Source organism: Acanthisitta chloris, unplaced genomic scaffold (genome assembly GCF_000695815.1).
Source record: "Acanthisitta chloris isolate BGI_N310 unplaced genomic scaffold, ASM69581v1 scaffold2732, whole genome shotgun sequence".
Taxonomy (NCBI): domain Eukaryota; kingdom Metazoa; phylum Chordata; class Aves; order Passeriformes; family Acanthisittidae; genus Acanthisitta; species Acanthisitta chloris.
In genome coordinates, this window is record NW_008660849.1 from 85,832 (window position 1) to 102,743 (window position 16,912).

The following is a 16,912-nucleotide window of genomic DNA, read 5'->3' on the forward strand; positions in this document are numbered from 1 at the left end:
TCCTGTGCACTGGTTGAGTGTTTGTGGTACCCTAAGATCTCAGGGAAGAGAGGCTTTTGGGAGGAGAGGCCTTTCAGAAGAAGTAACACCAAAATCTCCACTTTAGGCATGCAGCAAAAGTGCCCCAGGGGGCATAAACTGGTCATTCAGACAGTGTGAGTATGCTGGGGAAATGGGACAAAGACAGCATTTAGCCTAAAGGACAAAACTAAATCTATTATGAAGAATAAATCCTAAACAGATTCTGAATAGCTTTTAGGTATTGATGTGTGAGTCTCAGTGACAAGTACTTCCATTTCTGGTTCAACTCCCTGTTGAACTGACTTACCAGCTAATAAAAATATAGTTGTGATGTGACACACTTTGTTCCTCCTAGTAAAACTTCATTAATAGATCTTGTGCTAGTGATCAGCATGTACCCCTAAAAAAGAAAGACCATATCAATTCTCCTCTGTTTTTCTTAAATAGTCATGATAAAAAATACTATTTTGCAGCAAGGTCTTTTCTGTACTGGGCAGGTAAAAGCAATAAGAAGCAGGAGTTGCAACCCCTCCATAAGACCTGACACTTCTTAATAAATGTTTTTTACTTCACCTTGCGGTGTGTTTGAGGCATAATTGCGACAAGGTTTTTTAAACATAGACTTTTTCACTTTGAGAGTTCTTAGACCATATTTTAATGGCTTGGCAAACGGCTACACAAAATACCTGTTTTGTCAAGATTTAAGCGACAAGCACTGAAGAAAATATAAAGGAAAGTCATAGTAAAGTCATGCAGAGTTCAAGGGTAATGACACAAGATTCACTTATTTTTGCAGTTTAAAGGTCTTAGGTGTAACAACATCTGAGCTAAAAGAGGTGTATTACATAGGAGGGTTATAAAGATTTTAGAAATATGAATAAGTGTGAGTAGTAAACTGGCAGGCAGAAGACAGATCATTAGAACATAATCACCACTGTTAAAATTTTTCCCCAAGTCATGCAGCCAACACCTTTAATGCAGAAGCAGTGCCAAAAAGTAAAGGCTGCTGTTCTTTGTATAAGTAAAATTATGCTTTTACCAGCCCAGTTCAATTTCGGATGTTCTGTGCAATGTCTCCTAGGACTGGGTTGTGAGTGACCCTTCTTCAGCCTCTTCTTTCTCCTAAATGTCTTCCATTTAAACACTGTCCTTAACTTAGGCCATGAATTATGTGCAATTGTACTAGAAAGTCATGGCATGGTTATGAGAAATATGTTTTGAATGGGGAGGTAGTACATAAGTTATTACAAAGAATCCACATTTCAGGCCTGGAACATTTTCTCTTGATGACCTGTTATCTCACCTGAAAATTCATTTAATTTTTTTCTGTAAAATTTGTTCTTTTCTGTAAAATTTGTAGTGGCTTTTTAGATATCTTTGAATCTATGAAAAGCTGAAGAAACTTACTTACCTTTAAACATATGGGTATTTCCCTCAGAAAACAGTTGGTCTACCATAAAGGCAGAAGAAGGGAAAATTTACGGGAATTTTAGTTTATGGAGTTGGGTTGGGTTTTTTGGTTGTGGCTTATATGTTTGTTGTTTTTGCTGTTATTGAAATGCTTTTTTTGAGGCAAAGGCAAAGAAGAAAACTACTTTGCTTTATGAAAGTGGATCTTTGTAGGATTTTGATGCTGGTTGCATTTCTTTCACCCTAATAATGATCCAGAAATAGAATTACCATGAACGTACATGCTCTTCCTAGGTGGTACCTAACGTAATCTTCCTTCCTTGTATGCTTCTTCCAGAACAGTAACTTACTGAAGTTGTCTGCAACATATTGAAACATTGTAGAATAAAAAGGCAATGTTATGAAATTTTTTTATGTGGAATTGCCAGTTATTCTTGATAGGTTCAAAATTCAGCCAAAGATTGGCTTTCAAGGCTGCGGTGATGTCAGATTAAAACATTCTTCTGTCAGAATGAAATTAGAAGGAAATCCTTAGGACTCTGTTACCTTATATATTCATATCTTTCTTAACCTGTGATTGCATTGTGTAGAATGGTACAGATGCTTTTTCTCCAACAAGAATGAATTGATTTATTAAATATTTCTTTAATTCTTTATTTCATAGTAGAATGTCATTATTGATCTAACCTGATTTCCACAGCTTAGCAATCATGCTGCTGAAAGAGAGATGATGACTGGTAAGAACTGTATTCTTGATCATCTCTTTTATTTTAAATTCAGTCACCTGCAGATCGGTGCAAGAAAATCCATGCTGGGGATGAAGTGATTCAAGTTAACCACCAAACTGTGGTATGTATAATTATGTTCTGTGTCAATTGGAGATAGAAGTGTCATGGCACATTAGCATGTGTAGAGAAGAAATGTGTAGAAAAATGTGTTTTTATAGATCATCATTTATTATAACATCTAAATTTTCCTTTTCTCTTTTGAAATCACATAGTTCACAAGTCTTAAGTTAAACCCTGATTGTCTAAGTATTACTGTAGGTATCATATTAGGCTAAGTAGCTGTGGCTGGGAGATGTCTTAGGGTGCTTTCTGCTTACCCATCCTCTGTTAATAAACAGTTGGGTTTAGTGTAATAGTAGTTTTGGGTTGAAGAGATGCTGGGAATTGGAAATCTTGTGCCCTTGTGGGTTTAACATCAAGAATACTTTCTGAAAACTGGAAAACTTACTACTTTTCAAGCCTACTGGAATGTGTAGAATGTGGTTTTTGAGAAGATAAGCATGTAAAATTCCTGTAAGGATGCCTAGGATGATTAACTTAAATACACATTATTAAACTTGGGAGGTTAAACAAATCTTTCAGATATGACAGGCAAGAAAACTAATAGCATGCAAATTGTTCTTTCTGTGAACAGATACTTCTTAGTTCCTAGTGATTTTATTTAGGATTAGTAAGCTGTTAAAATGAATTTAACTTTTCTAAGATAAGACTTGGTAAAAGAAGAGAGTAGACTGTTAGTATAGAAACAACTATTCTTTTTCCAAAGTCTAAAGTTTCTTGAGAGTAGTGAAAGTCAATATATGGTGTTATTTATACGTGTTCTTGCAAGCAATTTAACAGACACAAAAAAAATATCTCCTAGCCCACCATTATTAATACAGCAGTCGTTTGTTAAAACGGCATTTTGTCATTCCACATGGGGTTCCAGTTCTAGCTTTAGGCCATTGTACATCATGTCAGTTCCTCTGCACAAATTAGTGCAGTATTTCAGTATACCCTCCAGCTATGTTTGATATCAAATGTACTGTACATATGTGGACCCTAACTGATGAGAAGCTATCTTTTGAGCTATGCAATGTAATTTGATAAATCTATGCAGATCAGGATCAATTTTAATATTTTTGGCTATATGGCTTCTATATAAGTATTGTGTTCCATGATTACTTTACATATACAGTTGATGACTAATTTCTCTGGTTTTCTGCACTAGGAAATCTTACGACATTAATTAAATATGAAAAATGTTTAAGAACATTATTATTTTGGCTATCAAAATATATATATACATCTGAAGAAGCACATCATCAAGAATTCAGTACTTACACTAGCTAGTTTTCCCAACAATTTCTGATGGTGCTGTGGAGCAAAGTTGCCTTGTCAACTTGAAGATTTCCAATTGGCTAGGTATTTATTCTATTTTTCTGAGCACATCTCCACTACATTTATTTAATGGAGATATCAGGTTCTTACTCCTAACACTAATGATAAAATGTTTTGACAAGCCTTAAGATGAGCTTTCTTACCTGGTTGGATGGAGTTTTGAATGTAGGATTTGGGTGTTTTGGCTTTTGCATCAATGATGCTAAGTATCTTCAGATGTACAGAAGAAGGTATTGATAGTATTTCTAAGGAAAAGGACCATAGGGAGCTAAGACAAACTTAATTTAATATGGTGAAGTGAATATGTTTAGTAATAGACTAAATCACACATTTCTTTATGCTTCTCTTTGTTGTATTCTGAATATAATTGAAAGAGTTTTCATCATTGATATTATATATGAGTAGTTTCCTTGTATTCTAGTGTTGCTTTTCCACAGAAAAAGTCAAATAGGATTTTCTTAGAAATGTGGTAGCGCTTCCCGTATTACCTTTGCAAAGGTACACTTCATTCAGTCTTCAATTTATAGAGCCCAAATATTTCATTTTTTCTATAGATACTGCAGCATTTGACAAGAGTCTAAGTCAATCCTTTTGTACTCCGGCCCCTGTCATGAGGAATTTACTGTCCAGTTCTAGGAATCTGTTTTTCTGGGAAGAGGTATTATTCCTTACAGTGATTCTTACTTAGGAGATAAATAATTCTGAAGATATTACATTTTATTTTGACTGTTGATTGATTTTTTATTTTTTTTTCCCACACTTGATATACTGCTCACCAGTTGAAAATACAGGCCCTGTTTTTCAACTTGCTCCATGCAACTTACCATACATATCATATGGACATATCATACATATCATATGTAACTTGCCATACTTATATCACTTGTATTGACTATAGAAATAACTGACTAAATTTTTAAAATATCTAACTTTAAAACTGTAGGGAAGTACTGTTCACATGTAATTGTTATTAAGGTGATGCCTTGTAAATGGAGAATCAAAATGTAGAAAAAAATCTTTAAATTTATTTTAGAGTTAAAACCTTTTTTTTCCCTTGATTTTCTTCAGTTATTTAAGTGTATTTTTCTTGTCAAATTGAAGTTAATACCTGTGTTTCACTACTTTATATTTAAAGAATGAATACAAATATGAAGTTCTATGCAATTATTTTAAAAATCCATCTTGTTAGATAATACTTTTTACAAGAATCACATTTTAATAGCTACTAAAAGGCTGCTCTTTCAGAAGGCCCACTGGCTTTCAAATAAGCAGCATGACAAAGCAGGAGAATAGTGATTTATACTGATTTTTATTATACATGTCCTAATACTGGGTGTCAAATTGTTTTAAATTGTCTATTGAAATCCTCTGTTTGCTTGTAGTGACACTTAATCTTCATAGTATTTTGTTTGGCAGTGAAATCAAATGATTTCAAATGATTACCCTGATCTTTTGCTATTTGATAGAAAACATGCATAACAGGATTATTCCACTTGTTGCTGGCAGGATATCTGGAATGTAAATATCATCTGGATTTTTAAAATTAAAAAATAATTTCATTATGCTTAAAGTCAGTGAAATTGAGAAAATATAGTCAGTGTTCAGAAAATTGTCCTTTAAATAGTGGTTTCTTCAGGCTAAATAGTTATGTGGATCTCTGGGTCAGTTTGCTTTGCAGGACAGATATTTTTTTACAATCTCTGTAGTTAAGAGGCATGACTCCCCCAACATGAGAAGGATGTGAACCTGTTGGAGTGAGCCACAAAGATGGTCATAGTGCTGGAGCACCTCTCTTGTGAAGACAGGCTGAGAGAGTTGTGTTTATTCAGTCTGGAGAAGAGAAGGCTCCAGGGAGATGTTATAGCAGTCACTAAAGGGCCTTTTTACCCAGAGAGAGGGACTTTTTACAAGAGCCTCTAATGATAGGTCAAGGGGGAATGTCTTTAAACTGAAAGAGAGTAGATTTAGATTAGATACTGGGATGAAATTCTTTGCTGTGAGACTCATGAGGCACAGGGACAGGTTGTCCAGAGAGTTTATTTTGCCCCAAGATAGTCCTCCAGTTAACCAACTGAAACTGCAAAAAAGCAGCATTATTGCTTATAGAAATTATTATTATCCACAGTGTTCTTTCTGATTGCATCAGTGGTAAAACAGTAGAGAAAATATTCAGAAAAATAGGGAGGTGTAGACTCAGGATGGTGTAGGATTCTTGATTAACAGGCTGTTCTCGTGTAGTTGCTTTATTTTGGAGCCGTATTTGGCACATTGCATATACTTTGAATAGAAGCATGATATGACTTATGGATTGAATACAAGTTTGATATGACATGTGATAGACCTGTGGATTCCCAGAATTTGTGTTTGTTGGCTAAAACCCATCAGAACTTATGTAAATAGTGATAATGGGAAAAAATGGTAAAATAGGTGAATATGGTCAGTTATCTACCTGTTGCATGTAGAAGCTGTTTAATGCATTTTAACACTTATAAGTTATTGTTGAAATTGGATTTTTTTGAATCTTGTAGTAGGTAACACCTAGCTTTTATACAGCAGGTTCCTTACTGTGGAAACTCTGGACCAAGCCAAGTCCACAGAATTGAATCGCAGGAATTAATTTTATATTTGCAGTACAAAAACTTTGGGGAGTTTTTGCTGAAATTCCTCTGAAACATGATGGATACAAGATTATACCTTGCTTTATTGCAGGAGTATACAATTAAGAAGGATATGATGCCCTTCTGTACTTATCCTAACTTAATCTTTGCTTAGAAAAATTAAGGAACAGATTTTTAAGATTCACCATACAGTGAGTAAGCACAGTTCAACTTCCACAAAATATTTTACGGCTTGTGGGGAGCTGGTAAATTCCAACGGATGGGAAATACTGAACTTGGGGTGTATATGGATCTATGGAGTGTATGCACCCAACATGGAGTTTGTAGTAAATGTCTTCTTGAGGAAAAAACCCAAACAAGACTAAACACCCATAAGTAGAAAAACTATGTTGCAAATATTTGTTTGTTCATTTTTTCTGCACTGTTTAGCATACTCTGTTTCAGATCCAGACAGGTTTTGTGAACACGGGTGTTTCATTTAAGGCCTTATTAGCTTTGAAGGAAATGATATTTCTAAAGAGACTCAGTGGGGAATTGGGCTAGAATAGTATAAGGGGGGGACAGCAGTGTCAGTCCAAGCTTTTGACATTAGATGTTTGACACCTTATACAACAACTTCCACTGACATTTTTTTTTAAAATAGTATTTTTATTTGCTTGTGATGCTTGACTTGAACAACAAAACAATGCAGCAAGATCATAAAAAATGGAAATAAGCCTTATGCTTAGCTTTCTTCTGTTGCTCTCATGCATATGCTTTTATGCAAGAGGAAATAGAGTAACAGCTCCCAAATCATTCTTTTAATCCTTTCCAAATCCTTGGGCTTCCTCTGTTTGTAATGATTTGGTAAATATTAACATGAATATTTAATTTTAAAGGTGAGTGGGATTTACATTTAAAAGCTTTTTAGATGTAGTCAGAAATGTTAAAGGAAGTATTCATGGAAGTAACCTAGTTCTCTAGGACTCTGTCCTGAACTCTCAGTAGTTTGTCAGGGTATGAGGTCCATACTTTTTTTGGCAAATGTAGTCTGTCTTCCAAATATCCTCTCAAAATTTCAGTATAATTCCTTATCTTTCCTCTGCAATCTCCATAAGTATTATGTAATATTGATAAACTAACTAAATTGTCTTCATCCCCTTAAAAGGAAAAATCTTTTGGTCAATTGGCAATTCCATTTTACATGGAATTTTGTTGAGATTATATGGTGTTGTCTATGTCATCTGTTTTTACATAGATGTGCATATACACACAGAAATATACTATTTTTCATCCCATATGTCAGGATATATATAAAATGTGTAAGGGAACAGGATTATTTGTTTCCCCATGGAAACAAATGCTGGATGCTCTTGTCCTTGGAATCTGTTTTCCATTGGTCCCTGGGGCCTGTTTTGAGTTGATATGTGAAACACACATCACTTTGATGAGCACAGGCTCATTTTTATGTAAATAGTATGCTGTGTAAGTGTGGGCACCCAGTTGCACTTCTATCTCTATCTCACAAGTTGTTGTGTCTGTATTAGAGCAGCATAAGCTTGGCCAGCCCATGCTGCTTTATGTGCCCACCAAACTTTAAATAATTTTCTTTTGTTTCTTCCACATTAAATTTTCACATTTAATCACACGTGTGTCACTTGCCAGTGGAATTAGTTCAGTTGCTGCAGGAAGCCACACTGTGCTGCTTTTAGCAGCTACCTGTCTCCTAGATAATAACAGAGCTGAACTATGTGAGCTTTTTTATTTTAATGTAATGTCAACCTGCTTATCTTAATTGAAAGCATTAAACCTGGTTGACTGTGCCCCAGAATGGAAAGGGAACATTTTAAAGGCAACAATGGTTGTGGAACCCGTTACATATTGCCTCTGCCTTCATGAGTGGCGCGTTTGGCACCAACATCCCATGTTCAGTGTGCTCTTTGGTGCCTGCTCCAGAGCCCCTGATCCTGACCCTCTGCTGCAGTTATGGTGCACTGCAGTACTTGAAGAAAATGTGCTGGGCATGATAAGCCTCATCTGTTGGATTGCTATGGTATTGGTGGAGCTCTGTAACAGTCAAGCACTGAGAGGTTCAGATTGCTGTAGGATTCCTTTCAGGAAGTCCTTTCCAGAAGTAAACAGATCACCTGGAGATGGGCATTGTCTTTTTGTGACTGGGATGTGGATTCAGTGGCTATACACTGTATTCCCTGCCCAGTCATGCTTACCTTGATGCCATTTGATGTGTCTTACAGCTCACTCAGCTCACCCAAAAACAGATTATTTTTTTTTTTTTCCTTGTCCTGGCTCTACCCCAGAATGGACAGCTCTACTGTCATGGAGCCCTTGTAGTTTACTCATCTGATTATATAAACATATAGGAATAACATTTAGCAGACCACTGAGTTCTTATATTATTTTCTTTAAGAGAAATAAAGCTCTTTTGTAACTGATGCCATAGACTGCTCCTTTATGGCTGCAGTTTGGGAATACACATCTAGGCTGACTTTAAGGCACCAATGCATGTTTGAAAGCAGTGTAATTGTAGTAGGAATTGCACTGCACATATCAGCTGATGTTTCAGTGAATGTCATTGGTGGGCCTTCATGGTTTCACTGCTAGTGATAGCCACATTATTGAGTCCATAACCAAATTAAGTGTTCTTATACAAGCTATACTTACCACTATACTCCTGAGGATGTATCTGCTAAAAACTGCTGCAGTATTCTGTGGAGCATTCTTGTGACCTAATTGTTGAATTCATCTTTCTGCACAAAACATGACGCATTTTAATTTATTTATTTATTTATGAGAGTTGTGTTCTCTTTAGCTTTTTTTTCCCCCCACATGGTAGCATTTCTATAGAAAAAAAAAAGTCCTCTAAGAAGTGCTGTAAATGGTATTAATATTTTGAACAGAAATATTGAAAGACAGTATGTTACCAAAATGTTTTTGCATATGTTCCTGCTAAAAATTATATTCATATTCATATAGTAGCTGCTGCTGACTAGTAATCTTGGTACAATTTGTATTTGCAGGCAATTTAAATTAAAATGTTAACAGTATGTTCTCGATATGAGGATACTGTAAATTCTGCAGTTAAAATATTTCAGAATATATGATTAGAGCATAGTTTTTATGCTCATGTAGCAGATTAGAATTGGAGTTTTCTATTGTTAACTTTGTTGATGCCCATAGAGGAGAATACAGATTATATTATTTTTTTGTCCCCTAAGAACAGCTTAAAAGGCTAGCTTCAGGTTAGTGAAGTTCAGACATGTGTATTTGGAAAAGAAGGTGGGTATTTTTCTGCTGCTAATAATTTTCTTTTAACTGAGATTGCTGAAAATTGCAGTACACCGTAGAGAAGGAGATGAAAGGTAATGTCATCAAAGCTGTGCAAATTAACACAATTGATACTGCACATGTGCACAGCCTGGACCACATACGAGCTAAGAGGGGATAATTTTGTATACCTCTGTGCTTTGTGCAGGTAGTAGCTGTGTAGATGACACAGCTGATCTTCAGGTTCCAGCCTGATCTTCTGTTGCATAATTTATTGTCTTATTCTGATGAAATAAGGAGGTAATTGTGAGGAAGTGTAAGATGGTGATAGTTGTTGTAATAGTAGATCAAAACAGTAAGAAAAGAAAATGAATGCTGTGTCACATGGGAGGAAAAACTAAAGCAGGGAAATTCTATGGTTTGAGTAGATGTACTCTGAATATGTAGATTTTTATTTTTAAAAAGCCTCAGTACTGGCTTATAACAAGTCAGTGGCTTGAATGCTATATATAAATCTATGGCTGATTAATAGTAAAATAGAACAAAAAAAGAGAAAAGAACTCTCATGGCTAAATAATTACTTCTTTATTACGACAATTTCTTTTAACTCCCTATCCCTGTCCTCCCTTTAGCTAAGAGATGCTACATAAGTTTGCAGCACAATTAAAGGCTTTTTTTGGGATTTGGATTTTTTTTCCCACTTTGTTTGGTGATTAGTGACCTTAAGGAATTTTTTTTTTTAATAATTTCTTTATACACATGTTAATTCATTTTCACTATATGAATCCACTCTCAAGAAACATCTGTTTCAAGGGTAGCAGCACTGTTTAGCTGCAGGGCAGCTGGGGATCTCAAGTAGTTTATTTATACCCTGAAAAGAGGGAGGTCAAAGGCTGTTGGAATTACTGACTCACTGGAATCATTCTAAAATATTAAGTTGTGGTCATGTAAATTTATCTGAAGTAAAATTATTTATATATGTGTGTATGCATGTATGTTTACATATATTTATTATTTTGATTCCAGCACAAGCCTTTTGGGTTGTTAAATATGAGATTATGCAATGCACAACACAGCTCAAATTCCCATGGTGAGATGAAGCACATGGCCACACAACTGAGTCACTCTAAGGCAAATGTGGCTGTGGTGTGTTAATACTGGAGGGTCACTCCTGAGGAGCATGTTCCTTTTGCCACATGAAATAGAGAACTTGGCTATTTCTCTCCCCCCAGGAAGGGTGAAGCCACCCACATTTATACTGCAGCTTAATCTGTGAGAAACCCGAGTGCAATCCAGTCTAAATCCTGCCTGAGCCTTCAGCTCATACCACAAACTCTCAGTGCCTGCTCAGACATTTATCAGTGCTTACGTTTCTTTAGCACTTACCTGTGGCCACCCAAGGATGTCTCTTCTCAGGCCATGGAGGTATATCCCTCTCCAGGAGCCCTGCTGAAATGGATAGGCACCTGGGCTCTCCATATGTTCTCTGGAAGCCCCTAAAAATAAGGCCAAGTGAGGACTCTGGTGGCAGCACCTTTGTTCATAACAGTTTAGTTTCCACGCCCTTGCTGAAGAAGGGGTAGGGCCAGCTCATTACAGCGTGGCTCCCAGACTCTATTCTCTGCAGTCTGTGTGTGTCTTGTATCACATTTATATTATATAAAAAAAGTGGTTACTAAGAATTTGGACCAGAACCCTCATTTCCCTGCTCCCGATGCAAGGACCTCATGGCTTCTTACCTGTTGTATAACTGGGCTTTCTCCTTGCATAGTCCCAACAGCACAGTGCTTTGCCTTCAGGGAAGGTCTTTAGCCTGAAATTATGCACATCTTGGTGCTTGATACACCCCTCTAGCAGTTGAAAGACTGACTTTAGTCCCTCTGAGACTAAACAATGCTGAAATCCATGTTCTGCAAGTGGATAGAATGTTGAAAGAGAACCTTCCAAATTGCCAGCACCTGTCTTTTCTGTTTATCTGTACTTCTGGTTGAAGAGAGAGATGCCTTATAGTCATCACCCTGGCAACTGCCAGTCACCATGGGGAAGACCTAAGTGAGGGAGAATGCTTTGAATTTCAGAGGTACACCAAAACTGAGTGAACTGAAATCAACCCCATTTTTTACAGCCATACCCTGAAATAGAAAATTAGACCATTCTTCCTTTAAAAAATGGACCTAGTCGCTGAGCTTTACATCTGTAAAATAGGATATAATCAAACCCATAAAGTTGGAGTCTTTGCTGTTCCAACAAATATGCTCATTTATTTGTTCTAGGATGTTGCTAGCAATGACTCAAAGGCAAAACAATGAGGTAGCTCTGAGCTGAAGGTTGATTGTATCAATACAAAGTGAAAGGTAAGCATTGTTATTAAACAGTGTCCAAGCTTCAATACAGAACTGATTCTGTTTTCCTGGATAAATCAGGTTTTAGCTCCCCCATGGATAATACAAAATATTGTCTCCTTTATCAAGGTGCTCTGTAGTCACGTTACTAATATTGTGAAGTTCGTTGAATTATGGTGATACTGAAAATGCAAATAACTAAAAGGAACAAGTTAGTAAAATCAGTCAGAAGTTATGCTCTGATCAGATAAGTTTTCTGTCAGGGAAATATGTTTAGGGCAGCTTAATGAGAGGCAGTAATTTCTGTACTCAGCTCTGAATTTGGGTCCTATTTAGTTTATTCTTGAAAAAGTCTCTTAATTGTGATCTTTTGTTTACATAGCCAAAAAAGAATATAAAATCACTTATTTCATAGTTTGGTGGTAGTAAGCAAAAGTTTTAGTGAATTTCTCAAGTAAAGCATGTGATATACATACAAACTGTTGTAACTTTGGATGATGATATAGTGTGGTGTGATCAGTGACATTCTAAGGATGCACAGAACTGACTTTAATATTGAATTAAAATTGCATTTATTTAAATAATGTAGCCAAGATACTCTTTAATTAGAATTGCAGCCTATGCAATCACAGTATTATTAACCTCTCCTCTTTGGGAGAAAAGCATTATGCAAGTGTGGATGCTATTATCATGCTAGCTTAAGAACCTGCATAAATCCCTGAAAAGGCATCTACTGCTCTCCTGACACTGCTTCCCCCACTGCATACAGACAGAGCTTTCATCTCTATGGTGGTCCATGTTGTAAACATCCTTTTGTGGTTTCCTCGGCCAGTAATATTTTCTGGAGACAGAAGACCTATGAGTTCCCATTGATTTTCAGCCTTTTCAGGCATCTGCAGCTGGGGGAGGGGAAGAAGATGCTTGCTACTAACATGTTTGTTTCATAGGGCTGCCAGCTGACCATCCTCATTTCTGGCCAGCAGTCATGGAAATCAATCTGTTAATTTAACAGCATGATGCTAAATTTCTTGTCTTACCAATGTGCTAGGTTTGATAGTGATTTGAAGTGCAGTGTTTTTTCTTATGCACTCATTTTTATTTGTGAAATGCAAGATGGTGTTAGATGTGGAAGTTCTTAAAAAACCACCCATTTTTCAAGGTGAATACACTTTCCCTCCTAGAAAGTGTTTTGATTTTTTTTTAGCTGAAAAATGAGTAAAATCTTGAAGCTTGAAATGGTTGATGCATGCCACTTACAACAGGCAACATTGAAAGAATAACGATTTTGATTATCTCCCCAGTCCAGTAACTTTTAAAAGTTAGACACTAGAGTGGATTTTGCATATTTGCTTACTTAGAAAGTAGCACATGGCTTTGCAGGTTTTATTTAGAAGGAAGATTTGATTTTTCTTTCAAAAATGTGAAGCTATATTACTACTTTTCCCTTTTACAAATCTGCAAGTCAGTAGAGAACTACAGTAACGGGGAAAAAATGGCAGTTTTCTTTTCATGGAAGTAGAAAGCTTTCATTAACTTTCACAGGACTCTGGTGAGCCTTTGAACAAGAATATGCCTGTAAAAATATGGACTCTGTTCTGTTTATCCTTTGACTGTTATTCCACCCTCTCCATGATGTAGTTTCAATGTGTATTAGATTTACATGCTGCTTTTAAATGATACAGCTGTTCCATGAGTTCTTTGGGGATGCAAGTACTAGATTTTTCAGACTGTAGGTTATTTTGTAGCATCCTAAAAATACTTGGTTTAGGTCCACCTAATTGTATTTGAGCTGTCTCCATATTAATGTTTTACAGAGGACCTCTCTGGATCATATACAGCAGTACTCATGAATGAGCATAGGAGTTTGGGAATAATGTCATGAGTGCTGCTGTGTGGAAAAAAAAGATTCAATGAAGGGTTATGCTTACTTTCAGAAAAAGGGAAGATTAATATCAATTTTCTGAGCTGGCTCTAAAGGGGGCAATAGATTCATCTGGGGGGAAAATATAAAAATTTGAGCAACTTTTTAATTATTTAAGATGTTAAAGTTCTTGGCAATTTAGCATAGGAATTAAAAATAAAAGTTTGATTTGAGGCCATTGTAATATTGTCATCCAGATATTGTCATCCCAGGGAGGTGGTGGATTCACTGTCCTTGGAGGTTTTTAAGATGAGACTGGATGTGGCACTTAGTGCCATGGTCTAATAACCACGGTAGGGTTGGATTTAATGATCTTGGAGGTATTTTCCAACCCGATTTATTCTATGTGCTTGTTGCAAGCCAAAGAAATGCTGGGATCTTTTAAAATATATCTCAGCTTGCTCAGAGGCATCCCAGGTGGTGGATGGGAGATCTCTCACAACACACCCTCCTAAATCTTTCTGTGATTTGGGGTAATGGGGAGACCTCTCCTGACTGCTGCTTCTGGATGGCACTGGTTTAACAATTTAAATTTATTTTAAAGCAAGCAGCAGTAACTCCCTTGATCCTTAAAAATGAGCACTCATTAACTTAGTGCACTGTTTTCAAAATTAATGGCCCAGGTTATTTTATTATAAGTGAAGTTGTCTGCTAATATAATCCTTTTACATATCTATTGAATTTTCAAACCAGTACATGGGCAGGATAAAAGGTATGATAGAGACTTTGAAAGCTCTGCCTCAAAATTTAATGATTAGAAGTTGAAAATTGATAGCTGTGGTGGTAATGAGAAAGGGGATGTTAGAGAGTATAAAAACGAATTGCACTCTAAAGAAAGAGTAGATTACCTATCACTAAAGGGGATTTCTGGAAAAGAGTTTTCAGTTCCAGATATATTCACTGCCTTTTCCTATTTCCATCCTGACTTCCTGAAATAAAATTGCTTCTGTTTTGTCCATGTCAATATGAATTTTGATAGGATCTGAGCTGTGTCAGAACTGAAAAGCATGACTCCTACGTGGAAATCGATTTCCTTCAATTTATTGTTGACTGCCTCTTCTGTGACTTGGACCAATTTAGTAATTTCTGTTCAAAATATAAGAAGCCATCACGGCCTGTCTCAACAGCCAGAAAACTTCTCACAGGGAACTAAGTAAATGCAGAGGTTGAACTTAATTTGAAATTTATAGTAAACTCAGAATCTCCCTGTGAAAAAAATAAGTTAAATTGTTTTTATTCATGAGCTTCTAAATTAAATACATCAGATTTAGTGCTTTGAAGTGATTTTTTTCTTTAATCCCCCTAACTCTCATAAAGAGACCAGATAATCTCCCATTTATTGCAATGTAAGGCGTATTTCAAATACATGATACAGTTTATCTCTGCAAAGTACAAAAGTGCATTTAAAATAATTTTTGAAATGCTAGCATAACCAAAAAGCCCCAGTTTTATTTTTATTCCTCTGGCTGTTTCAGTGAGAAACAGATGGCTTTTAAACACAGCTTTCTCATGCAGCATCCTACCAACTTAAATGGGAAAAATTTTATATCCTGACTCCATAACTGGCATCACATCATGTTCTCTTCAAGGCTCCCTGTGCTGCTTTATTCAGCAGAAAGATTCCTCTCCAGAAATCCATCTTCAGTTGTTACATTAGGGAATTAAAGTGTACAGTAGCTTATCTACAGAGATACCTTATATGAACTGTTGGCCTTTAATTCCTTCTTTTGGGTAGGAAATGAAACCTTGCACATGCCCACAGTGACATTCTGTAACTATGGGGAATATATTGCTTCTAAGCAGTGGTGGAGTCTCTGAAAGTATTGTAAATATCAAGGGGTTTTTTTTAAAATAAAATTGTAATGTTAAGACACAAAGCTTGGACTTACTACATTGAGATACTGTTGAAACACAATGGAGACTTCACTGGGATGTGGGAAATTAGATGAAGTTGATTAGCTTAATGCTTCATTTTATTCAAAGTATAATAGCCTTATGCCTAGCACATTGGACTGAAAATAAGAATTTCAGCATGCTTGGGAGTCTTCTGTGGAAGATGGGAAATATTCTATAAAGATGCATGTTGTCAATACCCCTTTTCTTTGCATACAATGATATTACTGTAGAAGTGCATCCTGGATATAAAGAATTTTACTGTGGAGAAAGCAGAACAGGTAGGTTCCCAGGAGCTGAGTGATGAGGTTTGAGCCATGTCTGTGATTCAGGGTTGTTGGTAAGCATTAGCATTGGCCTAAGTGGAATGCTCATGTGGGAGTACCAGTTCTTAAAATAAGTGACACTAAATCAACAAAGTGAGGCTCAGTGTAATAAGGGAATAAGGTAAAAAGTAAGTAGCAACAACCCACATGTGATGCTGAAGCATAGGTATGAAATCTACATTTGTGTTAGATTGCACTATACCAATGATAAGGAACATCTGCACTCTCTTTGTTCACATTGCCTATTTGATTTTTACAGATGTATTGACATGATATAAAGTAACCTTTTTCCCATGATGTTACCTTATCACTTCAGAGTTCTAGATAATTTTTCCCCTTCTCAATTGGGTAATTTTCTTCTTAACATTGTTCCTGTACGAGTTGTGAGAGCAGGCAAATATATGTAACTGTGATCCATTACATACCAGTAAAATTTGCTTGTTTGCTTAGGGGTAAGGAGAGAGAGAAAAAGGTAGAAAATGTGCCAAGTTTGCAGAGATAATCACTTTCTAAGTCTATAGGCCAAGTCTACAAGAGGTGTGTGATTCTATGAATTGTCAATCGAGGTGCCAAATCTGAAAATGTAGAGATTTATTATCTTAAAGCATTTCACAACAGATACATAAAAATCAGGAGTTATTCGGACTTAAAACCATTGTCATGAGTTGTGCTGTTTTAATATTTGAAGTACATTTTTCAAATATGCAAAGTAAATTATTCAGAAAGTTCTATCCAGCATTTATAAATAAAGACTTAGTACTTTCCATGTTAGTCAAGTTTTTAATTTTAGAACATTTCAAAATGTTTTAATTAAATTTGGAAAATTTTACTTTGGGCTAATACTCCAGTAGTGGCTTTACCACATTTCTGTCATTAATTTACTGTATGTGTCTCTGAAATCATCATGAAAGAAGTACTATTTTATAAAAGGCCTTGTGATTCTGATTTT

General features: G+C 36.0%; 1 protein-coding gene across 1 annotated transcript in view; it reads left to right on the forward strand.

Moving 5' to 3' along the window:
• The window catches only part of CNKSR2 (connector enhancer of kinase suppressor of Ras 2), a gene marked incomplete at its 5' end in the record, with an annotated part of 160,947 nt that overhangs the window by 53,807 nt on the left and 90,228 nt on the right, over positions 1-16,912 (forward strand). The window contains one exon of the mRNA XM_009069964.1: positions 2,212-2,280. Within this exon, the coding sequence (XP_009068212.1) occupies positions 2,212-2,280 (69 nt within the window). The remainder of the gene's footprint in view (positions 1-2,211; positions 2,281-16,912) is intronic.